Source organism: Ranitomeya variabilis, chromosome 2 (assembly GCF_051348905.1).
Source record: "Ranitomeya variabilis isolate aRanVar5 chromosome 2, aRanVar5.hap1, whole genome shotgun sequence".
NCBI classification, from domain to species: domain Eukaryota; kingdom Metazoa; phylum Chordata; class Amphibia; order Anura; family Dendrobatidae; genus Ranitomeya; species Ranitomeya variabilis.
In genome coordinates, this window is record NC_135233.1 from 407,808,211 (window position 1) to 407,834,163 (window position 25,953).

Below are 25,953 nucleotides of genomic sequence, written 5' to 3' on the forward strand. Positions count from 1 at the left end.
GCTATGGGAAGTATCACGGATCCCACCACGCTGCCACCAATATGTCACGGCTCACGGGGAAGATACCTTTATCATCCCCACCATTCACCCCAATTTGTCACGAACCGATGTTGTTTGGTTGCCCCTGGTTCCTTCTGAAGGGGATTTATCTATATCCCACTTCCCAGTTCTGGCTTGGAACTTGCAGCTCTCTGGCACCCCCTTATCCTCAGGTCAGTCAGGGTACTGCACCTAGAGTAATTAGTCGCCAGAAAGGCTGCCTGCTATGTACTGGCTATGGGGCACACTGCAGCGAGGGTGATATAACTACTCCCACTGAGGCGGGAACAATAATTATCAATGCCGCCGTCGCTACAAAGCCTCCCAAACGCACAGAACAAAGTATGCTGTCACCAGCTCTGATTTTCTTAATTGTTAAAGGGTCCAGAGCCAACCCAAATCTGTAGCGTAATTCACTTCAGAGGCCACAACAGTTCGTTTAGAGCATGGAGAGACAAGCTAGTAATTTAATATTTTACCTCAAAAAAGGTAGGCACTGTTTACAAAGTATAAAAAGATATTATAAAGAAGACAATATCATATGTACAATACAGATTACAAATAAAAAAGGATTAAAATTGAAAAAACTCTTACATAGTGATCAGATCATTTCATATCATCGTGGCTGGCCTGTGGGCTTTGTAGGATGCACACATCTAGATGCATGTCACATCTATATAGCAGCTAGACACCGGACACAAAGACACTGAAGACTGCTGTCTCACTAAGTTATCTCACAGCCCAAAAGCCAGGCACTCCCCCTGTGGTGACATCACTTAGAGGCTGAAACCTCCCCTTTACTTGGAGGTATGAAATGCTATTTTCACATCTATCTCGCTGTATGAACCTCGTATAAGAAATACACCAGGATCACACGGTGCACCATGTCGGGGCGATTCTTTTAAGTGTAAACACAGAGCAATTACCTGAACCACTTATGGAGAGATCCACGCTTTGCACTTGTTGCGTTTAGCTTCTAGTGCTTTCAGGGAGTGATAGATCTATCGATGGACATCCGAAATATATAATTCTTGTATCCCTAGCCCGGATCGGTGCCACTATATATCACATTAATAGAACAAAGAATCTCAACAAAGAATGTACCAGTTTTGGCCAATATTCGATGGGAGGGGGGAATGAGGAGTCTTGGGAGAATTGTCTGCCCAGCATAGAGCTATAAAAATTATTTTGGTGGGAGGGAAAATGAGGGGTTTTGGATTGCACACACATAGACAGCAGGCAGAGTGAGAAGAGGGGGGGGGGGGGTCGGAATGGCCCGCAGCATGTGTCTTGTAAAGTTAAGTAGATACTCAAACATGGCATATTCACATTATCATGACAGGAAGGGTCTTCACCTTTCTTCTGCGATCATACTTACCTGTTCCTCCCTGCTATGGGAAGAGTCTTCAAAATTCTTCTGGGATCATACTTACCTTTTCCTCCCTACTATGGGAAGGGTGTTCACCTTTGTTCTGCGATTATACTTATATTTTCCTCTCTGCTATGGGAAAGGTCTTCACATTTCTTCTGTGCAGGTGCCGGCGAGTCACTGCTACTTCGGAAAATGCGTCCCAGAAGGTGACATTCTGTCATGATTCATTATGGGATTTGTGGCAGCTCTGGGTCTGCTGTAACTTAAATGTTGTTTTATTCCTTTGGTCCAGCAAGAGTCAATGTCAGTCTGTTGCTGGCAGCTAATTTTGGGCTGGTCAGCTGATGTTGGTAACCACTCCCACCTCCCTATAAATGGCCACATGACCCATCAGCTGATGGTCGGTAATGGGGTTATTCTAGGCAGACCAGCTAAGGGTGAGGAGCTCGCCTGTGTCCGTGGTATTGCTGCTGTGGGAGTTCAGATTCCTGGTGCTGTTTTCTCTGCTGCTTTGGAGCGTAGCAGCAGAGCCTGAAGCTGAGTATTTCTTCCTTTTCCTTGTCTGTCCTGTGTTTGTCACTTCCCCTGTGTTTTTACCATCTTCATTGGTGACGTCTGCATCCATGTTGGCCAGTGCACTGGCCAGGGTACATAGAGGTGACAGCCAGGGACTAGGCACGTGAAGGCGGCGGGGGGAAGGACCCACATAGGCGGTGTCCCGTCCCTCGCTCACTACTGTTAGGGCCTTCCTCTCCTTTTTCCATCCTGTCGTATTTGTATGCCTGACTTACCCGTGTTCGAGCGTGACAGATTCACTTTAAGGACAATTCTTCCCTTTGTCTTTCTCGCAGTGAGGTGTGAACCAGAATGTACACAGCTGCAGATCTACAGTTTTTCTAGACTTCTGAACAGCAAATCTTCCCAGTTACTGAGTGATTTGGACGTAGGAGCTGACACTCATCACTGGACAGATTCACTGTACAAGCGTCTCCACCCTGAACAGAGACTTCTATCGCCAGATACTTCATCAGAGACAAGGAAGACTTGCAGGTTTTCACATTATTATTTTAAGGAAATGTGATTTGTACATATTTCATAATGTATCATTAACCCCTCGTGCTGGGTGAAATTTCCGCCATCATCTCACAGATTTACCTTCAACCCCAGAAACCGTTACATTTTTATCTGGATCCTTAGGAAATGTGTCAAAGTACGTGCAGTGGTTAAAAAGAAGGCGCTGACGTCTCACACTGGGCATTGTTATATATTTTATGATTGCAAAGGATTAGCGGAGCTATGCTGCAGAATGGCAATGTGCACAGAGGGGGACGGTAAACTGCAGCAGCCTCTAATCTCCTCTCCCATCTCATTCTTCCTTGTGCCATCTCCTCTCCGGCTTCTGCTGACAAAAATGACTGGCTGCAAAAAGCCTTCAGTCTGCAGTCTAACGGGCGGCTTATGGCCCAGCGGAAATTCCAGGTTTAATAGCCTCGGCTCTTATAGAAATATATTGGATTAGCAGATAGATGTGAGATGAAATTATAATTGTGGAGGCGATTTGCTTACGTATGCGAAATGTCCAGTAATGGCTTTAAAGGAAGCGGCTCTCGTGCTGCGCAGATCACAGACCGGACTTGGGAAGGCGAAGGTTTGTGTCAAAATGGCAGAAAAGTCATCTGAAGAAAATGCAGTTCTAAAGCTATACCTGCGGCAGATAACAGGGCTCATGGATGAGATTTGTCTTCTTGTTTAATTTCAATGATTTTTTTATTATTATCTTCATCATATTGAATAGCTCTGGTTGGTCAGTGGCATTTTTTTATTACATATTGGTCACATAAAATGGTGCAAACTGCTACAGAAAATAAATATCATCAAATCCATAAATACTGCATGTCCCAGACCAGGTACCAACAATTTAGGACAGAAGACCTGCTCCTGTTAACACGTTCTGTGCTGCTTCTCCTAGCTGCATTGCAGAAAGCAAAGTTCTGGCCCACATTTCAGCAAAGGTGATCATCTGGGCTGTCAATCAAGAAGAACTCCGCCCCTGAAAACCATAAAGCTGGGAGGCAGAGGAGCGGTGCGCTCCTGAAGAATGAGGACACAAAATATAATCACTGGGTATTCGCAGTTGATTTGCAGTTTAAAAAGGGGTATCCCAGAGACAAAACCTGGATAAATGGCATAATGTCTAAGGTGCAGACCAAAACTGCTCTCCTTCCTCTCACTGGGAATATGATGTTTTATGCAGAGATGGCCATTCTGGAGGCCATGAAGAGCTGTCTTTGCTCAACTGGTCACAGGAGATCAACCATGTCGCTGAACAGTAGTGGGAAGGGAAAAGGTTAAAAAGCTCATATCTCTGGTTGGCCCAAGCAACCAGGAAGGAAGCACCAGGAGAAGTCAGCAGAGGACCAGACATCAGGCAGGGAGCACCCGGATCAGTGAGCGATGGGCAGGACATCTGGCAAGGAGCAACCAGAGGAGTTAGTGAAGGACAGGACATCAGGCAGGGATCAACTGGAAGAGTGAGCGGAAGACTGGACATTGGGCAGGAGGCACCCGGAGGAGTGAGTGGAGGAGTCAGCAGAGGACCAGACATCAGGCAGGGAGCACCCAGATCACTGAGCGATGGGCAGGACATCTGGCAAGGAGCAACCAGAGGAGTTAGTGAAGGACAGGACATCAGGCAGGGATCAATTGGAAGAGTGAGCGGAAGACTGGACATTGGGCAGGAGGCACCCGGAGGCGTGAGCGGAGGAGTCAGCAGAGGACCAGACATCAGGCAGGGAGCAGCCAGAGGAGTGAGCAGAGGACTGGACACTGAAAAGGGAGTATCCGGAGGGTTGAGCAGAGGACTGGACATTGGGCAGGGAGCACCAGGATCAGTGAGCGAAAGGCAGGACATCTGGAAATGAGAAATGAGCAGCCAGAGGAGTGAGTGACATACTGGACATCGGGCAGGGAACAGCCAGAGTAGTGAGCGAAGGACTGGACATTGGAAAGAGAGCACCCGGAGGGTTGAGCAGAGTAGTGATCAGAGGACTGGACATCGGGCAGGGAGCACACGGATCAGTCAGCAGAGGACAGGACATCAGGAGCAGCTGTAGAACTGAGCAGGGGAGTGAGCAAAGTACGGGAATCAGGCAGGAAGCAGCTGAAGGAGTGAGTGAAGGACCAGATATCAGGCAGAGAGCAGCCAGAGGAGTGAGTGGAGGACCGGAAATCAGGCAGGGATCAACCGGAGAAGTGAGCGAAAGACTGGACATTGGGCAGGAGGCACCCGGAGGAGTGAGTGGAGGAGTCAGCAGGGGACCAGACATCAGGCAGGGAGCAGCCAGAGTAGTGAGCGAAGGACTGGACATTGGAAAGAGAGCACCCGGAGGGTTTAGCAGAGTAGTGATCAGAGGACTGGACATCGGGCAGGGAGCACACGGATCAGTCAGCAGAGGACAGGACATCAGGAACAGCTGTAGAATTGAGCAGGGGAGTGAGCAAAGCACGGGAATCAGGCAGGAAGCAGCTGAAGGAGTGAGTGAAGGACCAGATATCAGGCAGAGAGCAGCCAGTGGAGTGAGTGGAGAACCAGACATCAACCACAGAGCAGCCAGAGGAGTGAGTGGAGGACCGGATATCAGGCAGAGAGCAGCCAGAGGAGTGAGCAGAGGACCGGATATCAGGCAGAGAGCAGCCAGAGGAGTGAGTGAAGGACCAGATATCAGGCAGAGAGCAGCCAGTGGAGTGAGTGGAGAACCAGACATCAACCACAGAGCAGCCAGAGGAGTGAGTGGAGGACTGGATATCAGGCAGAGAGCAGCCAGAGGAGTGAGCAGAGGACCGGATATCAGGCAGAGAGCAGCCAGAGGAGTGAGTGAAGGACCGGATATCAGGCAGAGAGCAGCCAGAGGAGTGAGTGAAGGACCGGATATCAGGCAGAGAGCAGCCAGAGGAGTGAGTGAAGGACCGGACATCAGGCAGAGAGCAGCCAGAGGAGTGAGTGAAGGACCAGACATCAGGCTGAGAGCAGCCAGAGGAGTGAGTGGAGGACCGGACATCAGGCAGAGAGCAGCCAGAGGAGTGAGTGAAGGACCGGATATCAGGCAGAGAGCAGCCAGAGGAGTGAGTGGAGGACCGGACATCAGGCAGAGAGCTGCCAGAGGAGTGAGTGGAGGACCGGACATCAGGCAGAGAGCAGCCAGAGGAGTGAGTGGAGTACCAGACATTGGGCAGGGTGCACCTGGAGGAGTGAGTGGAGGACCAGACATTGGGCAGGGCGCACCTGGAGGAGTGAGTGGAAGACCACACATTGGGCAGGGTGCACCTGGAGGAGTGAGTGGAGGACCAGACATTGGGCACAGAACACCTGGAGGAGTGAGTATAAGGATTTTTTTACATCTTATGTACATCTTACATATCAGGCTCCCGGGTCTGGAGAGACCCCAGACCATAATAAAGGAATAACTTCTCTGCAAATCGAATTCCCCAGAACAATCCGCACAGACAGTAAAATTGTGAATTGCTCTTATTTCTCACTTTACAAGTCACATGTTACAGAAATAAACAACATTGTCTCCTGTGAATTCCTGATAACTCGCTTTCACTGGACAACCCCTTTAAGTGATATAGGGTCCTCAATTCTACTGATAGTGGATAGGTAACATGTTATCTGCCAGCGTCCATCCGTGATGGAGTCGATAGTCCACGTCCGTAATGAAGCTCTTTGTACGCACAATATATTAGACGCGGCCTCATTAGCATAGTAATGAAATCTCTCCAAACTCTGCTATGAAGGCAAAAGGCAGCAGTAATTAGGAGCAGACAAATCAGTGGCATCAACCTTCATAAAAGGTGCAAATAAGCCTAACGCGCCAATAATACAAGTGGGCGGAGCCTAGACGCTCCATTCTGCATCTGTCTTCCCGCTCAGGTCGCAGAGATGGGACGATATCTAATTAACTGACGAGTAATATAAGAATCAGATAAAATGGAACCAGCGGATTTGGAGGTTTGTGAACGGAGAAATCTACATAAGTTAATTACATGGAAGTTTTGTCTTTGAAGATGGCGGTGAAGGCGCAGACGATCGCTCTGTCCTCCGCTCCTACCTTTATTCATATCAATCAGCAGCTTCTTCTTTTGCATTCGCTCCATTTTTTCACGCTCAGCTTTCTCCTTTGCGATTTTCGCTCGTTTCATCTTTTCTTCCATTTCTCGCCTCTTGTTATTTTCTTTGACCGCCTCCTGCAAATAAAAAAGATAAATGTCTATTATGGCTCTGATTAAAGAGAAGTCGAGATTCACTCCAGTCTGACAAATCCTGCAGCTATGATATCTTCAGTCCTAGGATGCCCGCCATAGAAGGAGTCCATGCAGGGAGTCCTGCCCTCCATACAGGGAGTCCATGCAGGGAGTCCTGCCCGCCATACAGGGAGTCCATGCAGGGAGTCCTGCCCGCCATACAGGGAGTCCTGCTCGTCATACAGGGAGTAAATGCAGGGAGTCCTGACCACCATACAGGGAGCCCATGCAGGGAGTCCTGACCACCATACTGGGAGTCCATGCAGGGAGTCCTAGCCGCCATACTGGGAGTCCATGCAGGGAGTCCTGACCACCATACTGGGAGTCCATGCAGGGAGTCCTGCCCGTCATACAGGGAGTCCTGCCCCTCATACAGGGAGTCCATGCAGGGAGTCCTGCTCGTCATACAGGGAGTAAATGCAGGGAGTCCTGACCACCATACTGGGAGTCCATGCAGGGAGTCCTCCCCACCATACTGGGAGTCCATGCAGGGAGTCCTGACCACCATACTGGGAGTCCATGCAGGGAGTCCTCCCCACCATACTGGGAGTCCATGCAGGGAGTCCTGCCCGTCATACTGGGAGTCCATGCAGGGAGTCCTGACCACCATACTGGGAGTCCATACAGGGAGTCCGGCCCGTCATACAGGGAGTCCATGCAGGGAGTCCTGCCCCTCATACAGGGAGTCCATGCAGGGAGTCCTGCCCGCCATACTGGGAGTCCATGCAGGGAGTCCTGCCCGCCATACTGGGAGTCCATGCAGGGAGTCCTGCCCGCCATACTGGGAGTCCATGCAGGGAGTCCTGCCCGTCATATAGGGAGTCCATGCAGGGAGTCCTGACCGCCATACTGGGAGTCCATGCAGGGAGTCCTGCCCGCCATACTGGGAGTCCTGCCCATCATACAGGGAGTCCATGCAGGGAGCCTGTCCACCATGCATTAACACAGGACCTGTAACCATAGCTCCTGAGCAGAAATGAATGCTAATTATCTCTCTACTACATGGTGGCCCGATTCTAACACATCGGGTATTTCAGAATATCCACGTAGTATATTGCCCAGCCACGTAGTATATTGGCCAGCTACGTAGTTTATTGCCCAGTCACGTAGTATATTGCTCAGTCACGTAGTATATTGCCCAGCCATGTAGTATATTGCCCAGTCACATAGTATATTGCCCAGCGACGTAGTATATTGCCCAGCCACGTAGTATATTGGCCAGCCACGTAGTATATTGCCCAGCGACGTAGTATATTGCCCAGCCACGAAGTATATTGCCCAGCCACGTAGTATATTGCCCAGTCACGTAGTATATTGGCCAGCCACGTAGCATATTGCCCAGCGACGTAGTATATTGCCCAGACACGTAGTATATTGCCCAGCCACGTAGTATATTGCCCAGCCACGTAGTATATTGCCCAGCCATGTACATAGTATATTGCACAGCGACGGAGTATACAGCACAGAGCCACGTAGTATACTTAAAAAGACTTAAAATAAAAAATAAACAAATACTCACCTTCCGAGGGCCCGTTGTAGTGCTGTCGCCTGTGTACGGTGCACACGGCAGCTTCCGGTCCCAGGGTTGGTATGAGCGCAGGACCTGTGATGACGTCGCGGTCACATGACCGTGACGTCATGGCAGGTCCTTCTTGCGTACCATCCTTGCCACCGGAACCTGCCGCTTGCATAGCGCGGTTAACGGAGCGTCGCGAGGAGCAGGAAAGGTGGCGGAAGGTAAGTATATAATGATTATTTTTTTTTTTTTATTATTTTTAACATTAGATCTTTTTACTATTGATGCTGCATAGGCATCAGCGACTTGGATTCCATGACAGACAGAGGCTGCGACCAATGAATATCCGTGACAGACAGACAGAAAGACAGACAGACAGACGGAAGTGACCCTTAGACAATTATATAGTAGATAGGGCTGAAAATTCTCTCTGGTGCCGCTAATTCTGTAAGTCAATCTCCAACTTTTTTCCCAGGAGCATTTCCTGTAAGACTCCCTACACCAGCAAGGCTCCAGCTCAGAATAATGTGGCGGTGTGTACTTGAGGAATAGCACTATTTCTGGGCATTACATGAAGTATTTATATATTTATATATTATTTAACTTAATTTGATAGTTAATATGCCCTAACTTAATATTTGGTCCAGAAACCTTTGTTTGCAGTTATAGAGGTCGGACGTTTCCTGTAGTTCCTGACCAGGTTTGCACACACTGCAGCAGGGATTTTGGCCCCCTCCTCCATACAGATCTTCTCCAGATCTTTCAGGTTTCGGGGTTATTGCTCAGAAACATTGTGTTTCAGCTCCGTCCAAAGATTTTCTATTGGGTTTAAGCCAGCAGACTGGCTAGGCCACTCCAGGACCTTGGCATGCTTCTTACGGAGCCACTCCTTAGTTGTCCTGTCTGTGTGTTTCGGGTCATTGTCAAGCTGGAAGACCCGGCCATGACCCATCTTCAGTGCTTTTACTGAGGAAAGGAGGTTGTTGGCCAAAAAATCTCATCCATTGTACCGCATGTGTAGAAGTCCTGTAGATCCGGTACCGGACCCTCTGCTCCATTAACCCTTGTACTGCATGTGAAGTCCTGTAGATCCGGTGCCGGACCCTCTGCTCCATGAACCCTTGTACCCCATGTGAAGTCCTGTAGATCCGGTGCCGGACCCTCTGCTCCATGAACCCTTGTACCGCATGTGAAGTCCTGTAGATCCGGTACCGGACCCTCTGCTCCATGAACCCTTGTACCGCATATGAAGTCCTGTAGATCCGGTGCTGGACCCTCTGCATCCCCACCTGTTGGTGAACTACAACTCCCAGCAGCCATGCCACACTACGAGTGTTCATTACTCCAGCCTGACTCGCATCTATATTCTATGAGTAATCCCCACACTGGGAAGTCACGGCTCAGTCTGGGAGTCCAGTACTGCAAGGGTTAACAAGGCTATAATATCCGCTGTGTTTTTACTCAGATTCATATCTAAAATACTAAGATATCTAAGATGGCCTAGTCCTGCTCACACAATGGAGGGTTTGCTACAATGTATCAGTATCCTCGCAGCAGTCCTGCTCACACAACAGAGGGTTTGCTACAATGTATCAGTATTGTAGTGCGACTAGTGATGAGCGAGTATACTCATTGCTCGGGTGGTCTCCGAGTATTTGTGAGTGCTCAGAGATTTGAAGTGCGAACTCGCGTCCCGGTCGGAGGTGCTGGACATTACCGCAAAGTCCCCGACCTCTCACGGTAACGGCAGCGACACAATGCAGGAAGGAGTGACACACTGACCGGTGGTAGATCACACGAGGTATGTCATCCAGCTTTTCCAAACTGAACTTTCCTATCTCAGCCTGTAACAAAACTTGGTATGTTTTTCAACTGAACGCTGCAATATCCCAATGTTATTTATGACCTTGTTTGCTCTGCCTTGATCATATACATCTGGTCCACTCTTAATTCTCTGACCAAGCTGAGCACAGACAACTCCTCTCTGCTTCACACCTGAATGCACTTTGCTGCACATATATTGCATAGCACAAGTCTGCCCTGTGTATCACATAAGTGTATCATAGAAGTGTGATGCTCAGAATTATTCCAAAATTGAACCAGAAGGGAACTGAAGGTAACTGGCCAGTCACTGTAAACAATGTTTCTGTTTGCTTTCACTTTCACCCCTATAATCCTTCACTTTCTGCAAACTCCCCTTAATCCCTACACCTAGTAAGGAACTGTTCATCTCTTCTTCAATCCTCCCCATCCATCTCACCTCCTCATCTGAACTGTTCCTCAACATACAATCCTCTGTCTCCAAGCGCAGACAGCCCCCTCATGCCCTCTCCTGCTCCCACCTGCTAACACTTTCCCTGCTCCTCTTCACTGCTGGTGATATTGCTCCAAATCCTGGTCCTCCTCACCACATTCCCACAGTCATTTCTACCTCCCATCCACGCTCTATCACAACTTTCCGTAACCTCGCTAACCTTATACCCATTCGTCCAGCCCCCGCTTCCCCAGTCCCACTAACAGGAGCTCTATGGATTGCTCGCTCTATCTGCAACAAACTTTCCTACATCCATGATCTTTTCATTACACACAAACTTTCCTTCCTTGCCATCACCAAAACCTGGCTCACCCCCTCTGACACAGCCTCTCCTGTTGCCCTCTCATATGGTGGATTCCACCTATCCCACACACCCGCCCCAGTAGCAAGCATGGTGGAGGAGTTGGTTTTCTCCTGTCAGATAACTGCTCCTTCACCCCAATCCCACTGCCACCCTCTGTTACCCTCCCTTACTTTGAGGTGCACTCTGTGCGCATCTATTCCTCCATCAACCTCCAACTGGCTGTCATTTACCGCCCCCCAGGGCCAGCCACCACCTTCTTCAACCACTTTACCACCTGGATACTTCACTTCCTTTCTGCGGACATCCCCACTATCATCAAGTGCGACGTCAACATTCCCATTGACACTTCCCTCTCAGCTGCCACTAAGCTTCTATCTCTCACTTCCTCCTTCGGCCTCACTCAATGGTCTTCTACAGCCACCCACAAAGATGGCCACACACTGGACCTCATCTTGACCCGCCTCTGCTCCCTATCTAACCTCTCTAACTCGACTCTCCCTCTTTCAGACCACAACCTACTCACACTCACTTCCCTCTCCACTCCTTGTCTACAATCCCCACCTCACAAACTTGCACACCCTCGCAGAAATCTTAAACACCTTGATTTACACTCACTCTTTGAATCCCTCTTCCCTCTCACAGACATAAGTTCCCTACACAATGTGGATGACACTGCCGCTCTATATAACACCACAATAGCTGCAGCTTTGGAATCGGTTGCCCCTCTCCCACATACTAAAGCTCCCAAAATCAACAGACAACCCTGGCACACCAGCCTGACCAAAGAACTGAGGCGCACTTCCAGGGCTGCTGAGCGGAGATGGAAAAGATCACACTCCAACGAGGACTTCATTGCATTCAAACAGTTCCTCACTACTTTCAAGGTCTCACTCGCTGCAGCAAAACAAACCTATTCTCATCTCTCATATCCTTGCTGTCTCACAACCCTAAACAGTTATTCAACACTTTCAATTCTCTCCTCCATCCCCCAGCAACCCCTCTCTCTCTCTACTTATCACAGCCAAAGACTTTGCCTCATTTTTCAAGCAGAAGATTGAGAACATCAGAGACAGTTTTGGTCAACAACCCCCAGAGCCCTTTCTTCTAACTGCCCAGTCCTCCTCCTCCAAAACCAACTTCTCCACCATTACAGAAGATCGACTCTCCACTCTACTCTCAAGATCGCATTTCACCACCTGTGCACTTGACCTGATCCCATCCCACTTCATCCCAAACCTCACCACAGTCTTTATCCCAACCCTAAACCATCTCTTCAAGCTACCACTAACAACTCGTGTCTTCCCCTTAAGCTCTAAACATGCCTCAATCACACCTATCCTCAAAAAGCCCTCTCTTGACCCATTCTCTGTATCTAGCTATCGCCCTATATCACTTCTCCCCTATGCTTCAAAACTACTGGAACAACACGTCCATCTTGAACTGTCCTCCCATCTCTCTTCCTGCTCCCTCTTCGACCGCTTACATTCTGGCTTCCGGTCACACCACTCTACTGAAACTGCCCTAACTAACGTCACCAATTACCTATTAACCGCCAAGGCCAAGTGACACAACTCTGTCCTCCTCCTCCTAGACCTGTCCTCTGCCTTTGACACAGTGGACCATTCCCTATTATTACAGACCATCTCATCCCTTGGCATACCTAACAGACCGGACATTCAGCATCTCCCACTGACACACCACCTCCTCACCTCACCCCGTCTGTCGGAGTCCCGCAAGGTTCAGTCCTAGGGCCCCTGCTGTTCTCCATCTATACCTTTGGCCTCGGACAGCTCATAGAATCTCACGGCTTTCAGTATCACCTCTACGCTGATGACACACAGATCTACATCTCTGGACCAGATATCACCACCCTACTAACCAGAATCCCACAATGTCTGTCTGCTATTTCATCTTTCTTCGCCGCTAGATTTCTAAAACTTAATATGGACAAAACAGAATTCATCATCTTTCCCCCATCTCACGCGATTCTCCCAACAGACCTATCCATTAAAGTAAATGGCTGCCCACTCTCCCCAGTCCCACAGGCTCGCTGCCTCGGTGTAATCCTTCACACTGATCTCTCTTTCAAACCACATATCCAAGCCCTTTCCACTTTTCCTGCCGACTTCAACTCAACAATATTTCCCGGATCTGTACATTCCTCAACCAAGAATCTGTAAAAACCCTAGCCCATGCCCTCATCATCTCCCACCTTGACTACTGCAACCTCTGTTGTGGATTCTGTTTGTGGGCTCCCTCTGGTGGTTACTGCTGGTACTGGGTGACTATGGTGGGTTGCGGCCTTTGGTTTCCACCTGTCCATCAGAGGCTGGGTGTTTCCTATTTTACCTGGCCTTTCTGTCATTCCCTTGCCGGCTATCAATGTATTCAGATGTGCTCTGTTTGGTTCCTGCCTACCTGCTCCCAGATCTTTCAGGATAAGCTAAGTGCTGATTTTCAGTTGTTTGGTTTTTTGTCCAGCTTGCTTATTATGTCTCTATGCTAGCTGGTAGCTCTAGTGGACTGAGGTTCTCCCCATGTGCCATGAGTTGGCACATGGGTTCTTGTAATCTCAGGATGGTTTTTTTGATTAGGGTTTTTTGCTGACCGCTCAGACCCCTTTTGTATCGTTCTGCTTTCTAGTTTACAGCGGGCCTCAATTTGCTGAAGCTATATATATCATCTCTATGTGTGTGCCTTCCTCTCATTTCACCGTCAATACATGTGGGGGGCAACTATATCTTTGGGGTCCATTCCTCTGGAGGCAAGTGAGGTCTTATTTTCTCTGTAGTACTAGTTAGCTCTTAGGCTGGTGCGTGGCGTCTAGAACCAACGTAGGCACGCTCCCTGGCTATCTCTAGTTGCGTTTGTCAGACGTAGGGCAGCGGTCAGCCCAGGTTCCATCACCCTAGAGCTCGTCCGTTATTTATTTGTACTTTGCTTGTCCTGTGCTATCCCTAGCCATTGGGGATTCATGACAGTATAGCCGGCCCACAAAGTGTTAATTGTTTGGGCTGAAGCAGGAGAAAAAGAAGTGTTTAAGGGAATTTTTTTTTTTTTTTTTTTTTTTTTCCCTTCAGAGTTTTGCTGCCTAGCCCTTAATTGCTGTCTAGCTGCTTCTTACCTCCTCTTAACCCTTGAATGGCTCTGATCTTAGCTGTTTAACATGGATGTCCAGAGTTTGGCTTCCAGCCTGAGTAATCTCGCGGCAAAAGTTCAAAACATACAGGATTTTGTTGTTCACACTCCCATGTCTGAACCTAGAATTCCTATTCCAGAGTTCTTTTCTGGAGATAGATCTACCTTCCTGAATTTCAGGAACAATTGTAAATTGTTTCTTTCTTTAAAATCTCGCTCCTCTGGAGACCCTGCTCAACAGGTCAAGATTGTAATATCTTTCCTGCGGGGCGACCCTCAGAATTGGGCATTTGCATTGGCACCAGGGGATCCTGCGTTGCCCAGTGTGGATGCGTTTTTTCTGGCATTGGGATTGCTCTATGAGGAACCTAACCTGGAGATTCAGGCTGAAAAGGCTTTATTAGCCCTCTCTCAGGGGCATGATGAAGCGGAAATATATTGTCAAAAATTTCGGAAATGGTCGGTGCTTACTCAGTGGAATGAGTGCGCGCTGGCTGCAAACTTCAGAAATGGTCTTTCTGAGGCCATTAAGGATATTATGGTGGGGTTCCCCACGCCTACAGGTCTGAATGAGTCTATGGCTATGGCCATTCAGATTGATCGGCGTTTACGGGAGCGCAAACCCGTGCACCAGTTGGCGGTGTCTTCTGAACAGGCACCTGAGACTCTGCAATGTGATAGAATTCAGTCCAGAAGTGAACGGCAAAATTATAGGCGGAAAAATGGATTGTGTTTTTATTGTGGTGATTCAGCTCATGTTATATCAGCATGCTCTAAACGCACAAAAAGGGTGGATAAATCTTTTGCCATTGGTACTCTGCAGCCTAAGTTCATTTTGTCTGTGACTCTGATTTTTTCACTGTCTTCCATTTCCGTCGATGCCTATGTGGATTCAGGCGCTGCCCTGAGTCTTATGGATTGGTCATTTGCTAAACGCTGCGGTTTTAGTCTGGAGCCTCTGGAAGTTCCTATTCCTCTGAAGGGAATTGACTCTACACCATTGGCTATGAATAAACCACAGTATTGGACACAAGTGACCATGCGCATGACTCCCGTTCATCAGGAGGTGATTCGCTTCCTTGTACTGTATAATTTACATGATGTACTAGTGCTTGGTCTGCCATGGTTGCAAACTCATAATCCTGTCCTGGACTGGAAAACAATGTCTGTGTTAAGCTGGGGATGTCAGGGGGTTCATGATGATGCACCTCCGATTTCTATCGCTTCATCTACTCCTTCTGAGATCCCTGCGTTTTTGTCTTGACTATAGGGATGTTTTTGAGGAGCCTAAGCTCAATTCGCTCCCTCCTCATAGAGAGTGTGACTGTGCTATAGAATTGATTCCTGGCAGTAAGTTCCCTAAGGGTCGTTTATTTAATCTGTCACTGCCAGAGCATACTGCTATGCGGAATTATATTAAGGAGTCCTTGGAAAAGGGACATATTCGTCCATCTTCGTCCCCTCTGGGAGCAGGTTTTTTTTTCGTGGCAAAAAAAGATGGTTCCCTGAGACCTTGTATAGATTATCGCCTTCTGAATAAGATTACAGTCAAATATCAGTATCCATTGCCATTATTGACTGACTTGTTTGCTCGCATTAAGGGGGCTAGGTGGTTCACTAAGATAGATCTTCGCGGTGCGTATAATCTGGTGCGGATAAAACAGGGTGATGAGTGGAAAACCGCATTTAATACGCCTGAGGGCCATTTTGAGTATTTGGTAATGCCTTTTGGACTCTCCAATGCTCCGTCAGTCTTTCAGTCCTTTATGCACAATATTTTCCGTGAATATCTGGATAAGTTTATGATTGTGTATTTGGATGATATTTTGGTGTTTTCTGATGACTGGGAGTCTCATGTTCTACAGGTCAGGAAGGTGTTTCAGGTTCTGCGGGCCAATTCTCTGTTTGTGAAGGGCTCAAAGTGTCTCTTCGGAGTCCAGAAGATTTCTTTTTTGGGGTACATTTTTTCGCCTTCTACTATTGAGATGGATCCCGTCAAGGTTCAGGCTATTTGTGACTGGACACAACCTACATCTGTTAAGAGCCTTCAGAAGTTCTTGGGGTTTGCTAATTTTTATCGTCGGTTCATTGCTAATTTTTCCAGTATTGTTAAACCTTTGACTGATTTGACTAAAAAGGGTGCTGATGTTGCTGATTGGTCTCCTGCGGCCGTGGAAGCCTTTCGGGAACTTAAGCGCCGGTTTTCTTCTGCTCCTGTGTTGTGTCAACCAGATGTTTCACTTCCTTTTCAGGTTGAGGTTGATGCTTCCGAGATTGGAGCGGGGGCGGTTTTGTCACAGAGAAGTTCTAATGGCTCGGTTATGAAGCCATGTGCATTCTTCTCTAGAAAATTCTCGCCCGCCGAGCGCAATTATGATGTGGGTAATCGGGAGCTTTTGGCCATGAAGTGGGCGTTTGAGGAGTGGCGTCATTGGCTTGAGGGTGCTAAACATCGTGTGGTGGTCTTGACTGATCACAAGAATCTCATTTACCTTGAGTCTGCCAGGCGTTTGAATCCTAGACAGGCTCGTTGGTCGTTGTTTTTTTCTCGTTTCAATTTCGTGGTTTCGTACCTGCCAGGTTCAAAGAATGTGAAGGCAGATGCTCTTTCCAGGAGTTTTGTGCCTGACTCTCCTGGAGACTCTGGGCCTACTGGTATCCTTAAGGATGGGGTAATATTGTCCGCCGTATCCCCAGACTTGCGACGTGCATTGCAGGAGTTTCAGGTGGATAAACCGGATCGTTGTCCACCAGAAAGACTGTTTGTTCCGGATGATTGGACCAGTAGAGTCATCTCTGAGGTCCATTCTTCTGTGTTGGCTGGTCATCCTGGAATATTTGGTACTAGAGACTTGGTGGCCAGGTCTTTTTGGTGGCCTTCCTTGTCTAGGGATGTGCGTACCTTTGTGCAGTCTTGTGAAGTGTGTGCTCGAGCTAAGCCTTGCTGTTCTCGGGCCAGTGGGTTGTTGTTATCCTTGCCCATCCCGAAGAGGCCTTGGACGCACATTTCCATGGATTTTATTTCTGATCTCCCGGTTTCACAGAAAATGTCCGTTATCTGGGTTGTGTGTGACCGCTTTTCTAAGATGGTTCATTTGGTGCCCTTGCCTAAGTTGCCCTCCTCCTCTGAGTTGGTCCCTTTATTTTTTCAGAACGTGGTTCGTTTGCATGGGATTCCGGAGAATATCGTTTCTGACAGGGGATCCCAGTTTGTGTCTAGATTTTGGCGGATGTTTTGTGCCAAGATGGGCATTGATTTGTCTTTCTCGTCTGCATTCCATCCTCAGACGAATGGCCAGACGGAGCGAACTAATCAGACCTTGGAAACTTATTTGAGGTGTTTTGTTTCTGCTGATCAAGATGACTGGGTTGCTTTTTTGCCACTGGCCGAATTTGCTCTTAATAATCGGGCTAGTTCTGCCACGTTGGTCTCTCCTTTTTTTTGTAATTCGGGGTTTCATCCTCGTTTTTCCTCTGGTCAGGTGGAGTCTTCGGATTGTCCTGGAGTGGACGTGGTGGTGGACAGGCTACATCAGATTTGGAATCAGGTGGTGGACAATTTGAAGTTATCTCAGGAGAAGACTCAGCAGTTTGCTAATCGCCGTCGCCGCGTGGGCCCCCGACTTCTTGTTGGGGATTTGGTGTGGTTGTCTTCTCGTTTTGTCCCTATGAAGGTCTCTTCTCCTAAGTTCAAGCCTCGGTTCATCGGTCCTTATAGGATCTCGGAGATTCTTAACCCTGTATCTTTTCGTTTGGATGTCCCAGCATCGTTTGCTATTCATAATGTGTTCCATCGGTCGTTGTTGCGGAGGTATGAGGTGCCCGTTGTTCCTTCGGTTGAGCCTCCTGCTCCGGTGCTGGTGGAGGGAGAATTGGAGTATGTTGTTGAGAAGATCTTGGATTCTCGTGTTTCCAGACGCAAACTCCAGTATTTGGTTAAGTGGAAGGGTTATGGTCAGGAGGATAATTCCTGGGTGGTCGCCTCCGATGTTCATGCGACTGATTTGGTCCGCGCCTTCCATAGAGCTCACCCTGATCGCCCTGGGGGTTCTCGTGAGGGTTCGGTGACCCCTCCTCAAGGGGGGGGTACTGTTGTGGATTCTGTTTGTGGGCTCCCTCTGGTGGTTACTGCTGGTACTGGGTGACTATGGTGGGTTGCGGCCTTTGGTTTCCACCTGTCCATCAGAGGCTGGGTGTTTCCTATTTTACCTGGCCTTTCTGTCATTCCCTTGCCGGCTATCAATGTATTCAGATGTGCTCTGTTTGGTTCCTGCCTACCTGCTCCCAGATCTTTCAGGATAAGCTAAGTGCTGATTTTCAGTTGTTTGGTTTTTTGTCCAGCTTGCTTATTATGTCTCTATGCTAGCTGGTAGCTCTAGTGGACTGAGGTTCTCCCCATGTGCCATGAGTTGGCACATGGGTTCTTGTAATCTCAGGATGGTTTTTTTGATTAGGGTTTTTTGCTGACCGCTCAGACCCCTTTTGTATCGTTCTGCTTTCTAGTTTACAGCGGGCCTCAATTTGCTAAAGCTATATATATCATCTCTATGTGTGTGCCTTCCTCTCATTTCACCGTCAATACATGTGGGGGGCAACTATATCTTTGGGGTCCATTCCTCTGGAGGCAAGTGAGGTCTTATTTTCTCTGTAGTACTAGTTAGCTCTTAGGCTGGTGCGTGGCGTCTAGAACCAACGTAGGCACGCTCCCTGGCTATCTCTAGTTGCGTTTGTCAGGCGTAGGGCAGCGGTCAGCCCAGGTTCCATCACCCTAGAGCTCGTCCGTTATTTATTTGTACTTTGCTTGTCCTGTGCTATCCCTAGCCATTGGGGATTCATGACAAACCTCCTGCTCTGTGGCCTCCCATCTAACACTCTAGCACCCCTCCAATCTATTCTAAACTCTGCTGCCCGACTAATCCACCTGTTCCCCCGCTATTCCCCAGCCTCTCCCCTCTGTCAATCCCTGCACTGGCTCCCCATTACCCAACGACTCCAGTTCAAAACCCTAACCATGACATACAAAGCCATCCACAACCTATCTCCTCCATACATCTGTGACCTCGTCTCCTGGTACTTACCTGCATGCAACCTCCAATCCTGACAAGATCTTCTTCTATATTCCCCTCTTATCTGTTCTTCCGACAATCACATACAAGATTTCTCCCGCGCATCCCCCCTACTCTGGAACTCTCTACCCTAACATTTCAGACTCTCGCCTACCATGGAAACCTTCAAAAAGAACCTGAAGACCCACCTCTTCCGACAAGCCTACAGCCTGCATTAACCACCGATCCACCAAACCGCTGCACAACCAACTCTACCCTCACCTATTGTATCCTCACCCGTCCCTTGTAAATTGTGAGCCCTCGGGTGCAGGGTCCTCTCTTCTCATGTACCAGTCGTGACTTGTATTGATTAAGATTATTGTACTTGTTTTTTATTAGAATCCAAAATAGAATCAAAAATTGCCTCAACGCAACAAGACTCAAAACACAATTTCCACTGAATTAAATATTGTGATGTTTATTAATAATTATAACATATATTAAATCATAATTTCAGACAGTAAAAAGTCTCCAATGTAGAAAACGCCCCCTGAGGAAGTGCTACGAAACGCGCGTCGGGGTTCAGGAACGGTGGCACGGACATCAGACCTTTATGTGAGTAATGATCCCCTTCTTTTTATTGCCTATTATTTGATTTATATTGCCTTGGCCAGAGATTAAGGAAGTACCGAGTACTTGGGATATACATGCTTAATGGCAGTAAAATAAGTTTAAGTCTCGGTTCAGGCTTCCAGATGTATTTTGTATACATATGAGGATTTATGGGCATATCAGTAATAGGCTGCTATTTATTTTGAGACGGTTGTTGTCTCTTGGAGATAGGGGTGATTTATTTAAATATATATATACACATTGGAAATTTCTGCTCACATATAGGTTTTTTCAAATTGATGTTATGTGTATGTATCCGTTCCTTTTTCTACATTGGAGACTTTTTACTGTCTGAAATTATGATTTAATATATGTTATAATTATTAATAAACATCACAATATTTAATTCAGTGGAAATTGTGTTTTGAGTCTTGTTGCGTTGAGGCAATTTTTGATTCTATTTTGGATTCTAAGTGTAGCATAACACAATAAACTAATAGGACCGTTTTTTTCGGGTGAATTAATTGTTTTTTATTAGGTATACCCCTTCTCACATGTAAAGCGCTATGGAAGAATTGGCGCTATAATAATAAATAATGATAATAATTTAGTTTTTGTTAACGCAGCTGCATGATTTGCGACTGCTAAACAACTTGAATACATGTGGGGATTCCCTACCAAAAAGGCAACCCCCACTTGTACTCAGGCTGGCTAGCAGCCGTAAGTCATGAAGTTGCGTCGACAAAAACTAAATCTCTGAGCACTCACAAATACTCGGAGACCACCCGAGCAACGAGTATACTCGCTCACCACTAATAGCGACCCTCGTTGTCATGAACTGGGGGTGTTTGGTTGCCCCCAGTTCGTCATGAGATTTATTATATCCCACTTTCCAGGTCCAGTTTGGAACTTGCAGCTCTCTGGCACCCCCTTTACCCTCAGGTCAGTTAGGGAACTACACCTAGTATAAGTAGTCACCAGAAGGGCCGCCTTCTTGTGTACTGGCTATTGGGCACGCTGCGGTGAGGGCGATACAACTACTCCAAGATTATAAATCTCTGCTTGTCACTGCTAGAATCTCCCCAAAAGTCCAGAACACTTTGCTGCCACCAGCTCCTGATTTTATAATTAATATCAGGTCAGGAGCCAACCCAATCAGTAGCGTTGACTTGGTCAGAGAACGTGGGGATACATTTAGAGAAAGAAGAACAAAGCTAATAAAATTTTATAGATTTTACTCCAAAAGAGTTAGGCAGTGTTTACAAAAGTATAAAAAGATGTTACAAAATGAGACAATTTACAGTGTATATATAAGCAATTACAAAATAAAAGGGATTGATGTGAAGACTTACATACTTCAGTAACTGGCAAGTCATGTGGATTGGGGGAGGGGTTCCCAAAGTCAGAGATTCAGTCCCCAGCATGGATGATATATGCTGTCCTCCTCAGGTCTGAACACAGTCTAAATTTGCCTGCTATTCTTGTAGCTTCATCTGGGTGACCTCACTGGGTGGGCAGAGCTATGGAGTGTACTCCCCTTTTCCACAAGGACTGAACACTTACTAACACCTTATTAATTCCATATCTCTGGGTGGAGACCTCGTACAGCGATGGCGGAACTATCATCAATCTTCTTCTGAAATTAGCTTTCTATTAAAGGGAACCTGTCACCCCCAAAATCGAAGGTGAGCTAAAGGTACCGTCACACTAAGCGACGCTGCAGCGATAGCGACAACGATGCCGATCGCTGCAGCGTCGCTGTTTGATCGCTGGAGAGCTGTCACACAGACCGCTCTCCAGCGACCAACGATGCCGAGGTCCCCGGGTAACCAGGGTAAACATCGGGTTGCTAAGCGCAGGGCCGCGCTTAGTAACCCGATGTTTACCCTGGTTACCAGAGTAAAATGTAAAAAAAACAAACAGTACATACTTACATGCGTCCCCCGGCGTCCGCTTCCTGCTGCAATGACTGAGCGCCGGCAGTAGCAGGGCACAGCGGTGACGTCACCGCTGTGCTGTGGTTTCACTTTCACTTTGCGGCGCTCAAGTCAGTGTGGGAAGCGGACACCGGGGGACGCATGTGAGTATGTACTGTTGTTTGTTTTTTTTACATTTTACGCTGGTAACCAGGGTAAACATCGGGTTACTAAGTGCGGCCCTGCGCTTAGTAACCCGATGTTTACCCTGGTTACCAGTGTAAAACATCGCTGGTATCGTTGCTTTTGCTGTCAAACACAACGATACACGGCGATCGGACGACCAAATAAAGTTCTGAACTTTATTCAGCGACCAGCGACATCACAGCAGGATTCTGATCGCTGCTGCGTGTCAAACTAAACGATATCGCTAGCCAGGACGCTGCAACGTCACGAATCGCTAGCGATATCGTTTAGTGTGACGGTACCTTAAGCCCACGGCATCAGGGGCTTATCTACAGCATTCTGTAATGCTGTAGATAAGCCCCAAATGTAACCTGAATGAGAAAAAGAGGTTAGATTATACTCACCTTGGCAGGGGCGGTCTGATCCAATGGGCGTCGCGGTCCGGTCCAGGGCCTGACATCTTCATAGGATGATGTCCTCTTCTTGTCTTCACGTTGCGGCTCCGGCGCAGGCGTACTTTGTCTGCCCTGTTGAGGGCAGAGCAAAGTACTGCAGTGCACAGGTGCTGGGCCTCTCAGACCTTTCCCGGCGCCTGCGCACTGCAGTACTTTATCTGTCTTCAACAGGACAAAGTATGCCTGCGCCGGAGCCGTAGCGTGAAGACAAGAAGAGGACGTCATCGTAAGAAGATGGGAGGCCCAAGACCGGACCGCGACGCCCATCGGACCAGAACAGGACTGGGACCGCCCCTGGGTGAGTATAATCTAACCTCTTTTTCTCATCTTTCAGGATACATCGGAGGCTTATCTACAGCATTACAGAATGCATTACAGACTGCTGTAGATAAGCCCCTGATGCCGGTGGGCTTAGCTCAACTTCCATTTTGGGGTTGACAGGTTGCCTTTAAATCTAAACATGGAGTGGAAGTATGACCGGTTTAGCAGAAATCCATTTCTTGGATTCTGCTGGTGCTGGAGCTTAGAGAACTCACTGTGTGGTGGTTCTATCAATGTAGATGACAGAAATGTAAGTTTTTCACCTATGTCATATATAATATACAGTAATGTGTGCAAACTGTAAAACACTGCAGAATATATTAGCGCTATATAAAAATGAAGATTATTATTATAAAGATTATTATTATCAATAATCGGTGCCATTATATTTGATCTTTAATGAACATTGTACGAGGACAAAGAGCGGCCATGTGCTCCTACTTTTTACTTTCAGTTTAGGGCCATAAAACTACCCAGTGGGGCAGCTGGAACAATGGTTTCACGTTACAGCTATATGGCAGGAGACAGGTAGGGGGCTGGAATCAAACACATGCAGCTGTGAAGGGGGGGAGCTGCAAGGGGGATCAGGGCTGGAACATGTTAGTACAAAGCCAAGGAGATGTAGCAGAGCTCTATATGAGTGACTGAACAATGAGGCTTACGTCATAATCCCATGACACTCACATATAACACTGGTCACTGCCTCACAGTATCCTCTCAGCAGTCCTGCTCACATAGCAGAGGGTTTGCTATAATGTATCAGTATCCTCTCAGCAGTCCTGCTCACATAGCGGAGGGTTTGCTATAATGTATCAGTATCCTCTCAGCAGTCCTGCTCACATAGCGGAGGGTTTGCTATAATGTATCAGTATCCTCTCAGCAGTCCTGCTCACACAGCAGGGGGTTTGCTACAATGTATCAGTATCCTCTCAGCAGTCCTGCTCACACAGCGGAAGGATTGCTACAATGTATCAGAATCCTCTCAGCAGTCCTGCTCACACAGCGGAGGGTTTGCTATAATGTATCAGTATCCTCTCAGCAGCCCTGCTCACACAGCGGAATGATTGCTACAATGTATCAGTATCGTCTCAGCAGTCCTGCTCACACAGCGGAGGGATTGCTACAATGTATCAGTATCCTCTCAGAAGTCCTGCTCACACAGCAGAGGGATTTCTACAATGTATCAGTATCCTCTCAGAAGTCCTGCTCACGCAGCAGAGGGATTGCTACAATGTATCAGTGTCCTCTCAGCAGTCCTGCTCACACAGCAGAGGGATTGCTACAATCAGTATCCTCTCAGCAGTCCTGCTCACACAGCGGAGGGTTTGCTACAATGTATCAGTATCCTCTCAGCAGTCCTGCTCACACAGCAGAGGGTTTTCTACAATGTATCAGTATCCTCTCAGCAGTCCTGCTCACACAGCAGAGGGATTGCTACAATGTATCAGTATCCTCTCAGCAGTGCTGCTCACACAGCGGAGGGTTTGCTACAATGTATCAGTATCCTCTCAGCAGTCCTGCTCGCACAACAGAGGGATGGCTACAATGTATCAGTATCCTCTCAGCAGTCCTGCTCACTTGGTGATACCAGATAATTACTGCCCGGCTAAGCTGCGCGGTAAAATATGTGCACCATTCTAATTACACATACCGGTCATTTCTTCATTATTGATCTCCAGCAATAACTGCAGGAAAACTGTGGCCGTCGGCCTCCATCATGATTCAGGTGGTGTAGTAATGGCGCCACAATGACCAGTGTGCAGCACAGTGCGGCACTGCACAGATCGGTGACTTCAGGAAAGCACCCAATCCCTCTTCCTCTACCCCCATACATACAGCACGCTAGATGAGAACATGGACCAAGAGAAGAAAAGAAAAACAAGAAAATGGTGAGTTTCAATGTTATGTGTCACTATTGGCTTTCCGCTAATATCCGGGCACAACAAGATTTTGTAATGCAGCGGTAGCACCGTACACAGTGCAGATTCAGTGACCCACAAAGTTCAAACACAAAAGTCTGTTTAATGTGTTACTTCACACATAACAGTGCATAGCATTTTACAGTACACGTCATCACAGTTCAATACACACAGTTGCATCTCGTCTCTGTGCCCGTTTCATAGCACTACACATCATATGGCTTTTAGATTGCAGTCCCTAAACATGCCGGACCTCTCCTTGTCCAGAATCCGTGGGACGACCGCACGCCGTATTACAGTCCCCAAACACAGCCTCATGTTGCAGACACTACACATGCCAGCCCTCCTCTAACTAGTTCCCGTGGGTGTCCTGCACCGCTGTATCACAGACTCTATACTCACACAGCCAAGGATATCCTCCAGATAGCAGCCAGGCACCATATCCACCTTGGTACTAAATTCCCCCAAGGAAGAAGCTATACGCGAAACGCGCGTCGGGGTCTGCGCTGCAAGGGTCTGCGCTGCATACACAGGTCATGTATTGAAATCCCTCCTAGGACTTATTTGTACTTATTTATTTATGGCCGCACTTTACTTTAATACTAATATTGACTACTAATATCATTAGGTCACTAGGCATTTACTTGTCCCTAACTAGGATAGCGCTGTCTTATATGGAAGCTATTATCGTATACAAATAAACCCTTTATTTATTTTTGTTGCACTTTTACATGGGATATATATGGAATATAATATAATTTTTGTCACTAGGCACTTTATATATATTTTTTATCCAGGGCTTGCGCGCCCCCTATGGGACAAGAGATATATTTGTATTTATTTAGCGTCCAATGAATAATAACAACATTTATATGTATATTGTGCAGTATTAAGCTATTTATAAATTTGCGCATTTTGGCATATAGACCTTTTCTGTGATATACTTCTTTTTATGCCCTTATTATTTTGTGGTAGATACTCTAATCTAGGTGCATTTTGTACCTTATGTGTACCATAATATATTATAGCATTTTTTGATTCATGTAGATACACAGGCTATATGGGTATTTGTGCATGGAGGACGTGGCTCTGTAGTAGCAGCTATTCTGTATTTTATGTCTCCTCGTTGATTGTGTACATGTTCTGTATAATAAAATATATAAAATTTTTAATTTGAATTGGCATATGCTTCCGTTTTTGTTGATAGGAGTAACCATATCCACCTGTTTGCAATTGTTACACGTGCCAGTCCTCTTTCGGGCACAGGGCATCCACCTCCGGTTCACCTCCTAGCACAGGACTGTCCACATCCGAGACCAGTACCATGGACGACTTGCATCGCTGTACACGCTGCGGGTGCCAAGCTATTTAGCTGTCATAGCTGCTGGCTCCGCTGGCCTGTGCCTCCATGCACTCAGCCAGTACTCTCCAAGCCTCTGCTCTGCACACCACCAAACACCAGACTGACACTGACGTTGCACCTGACACACCCATACCCCTTACTGCAGGGTTTTT

The 25,953-nt window shown here is 47.4% G+C and overlaps 1 protein-coding gene across 2 annotated transcripts in view; it reads right to left on the reverse strand.

Moving 5' to 3' along the window:
* Positions 1-25,953, reverse strand: part of DIAPH2 (diaphanous related formin 2) — a 1,729,654-nt gene that overhangs the window by 352,207 nt on the left and 1,351,494 nt on the right. For both annotated transcript variants that reach the window (XM_077286525.1, XM_077286526.1), the window contains exon 26: positions 6,520-6,655. In XM_077286525.1, coding sequence (XP_077142640.1) covers positions 6,520-6,655 — 136 coding nt within the window. The remainder of the gene's footprint in view (positions 1-6,519; positions 6,656-25,953) is intronic.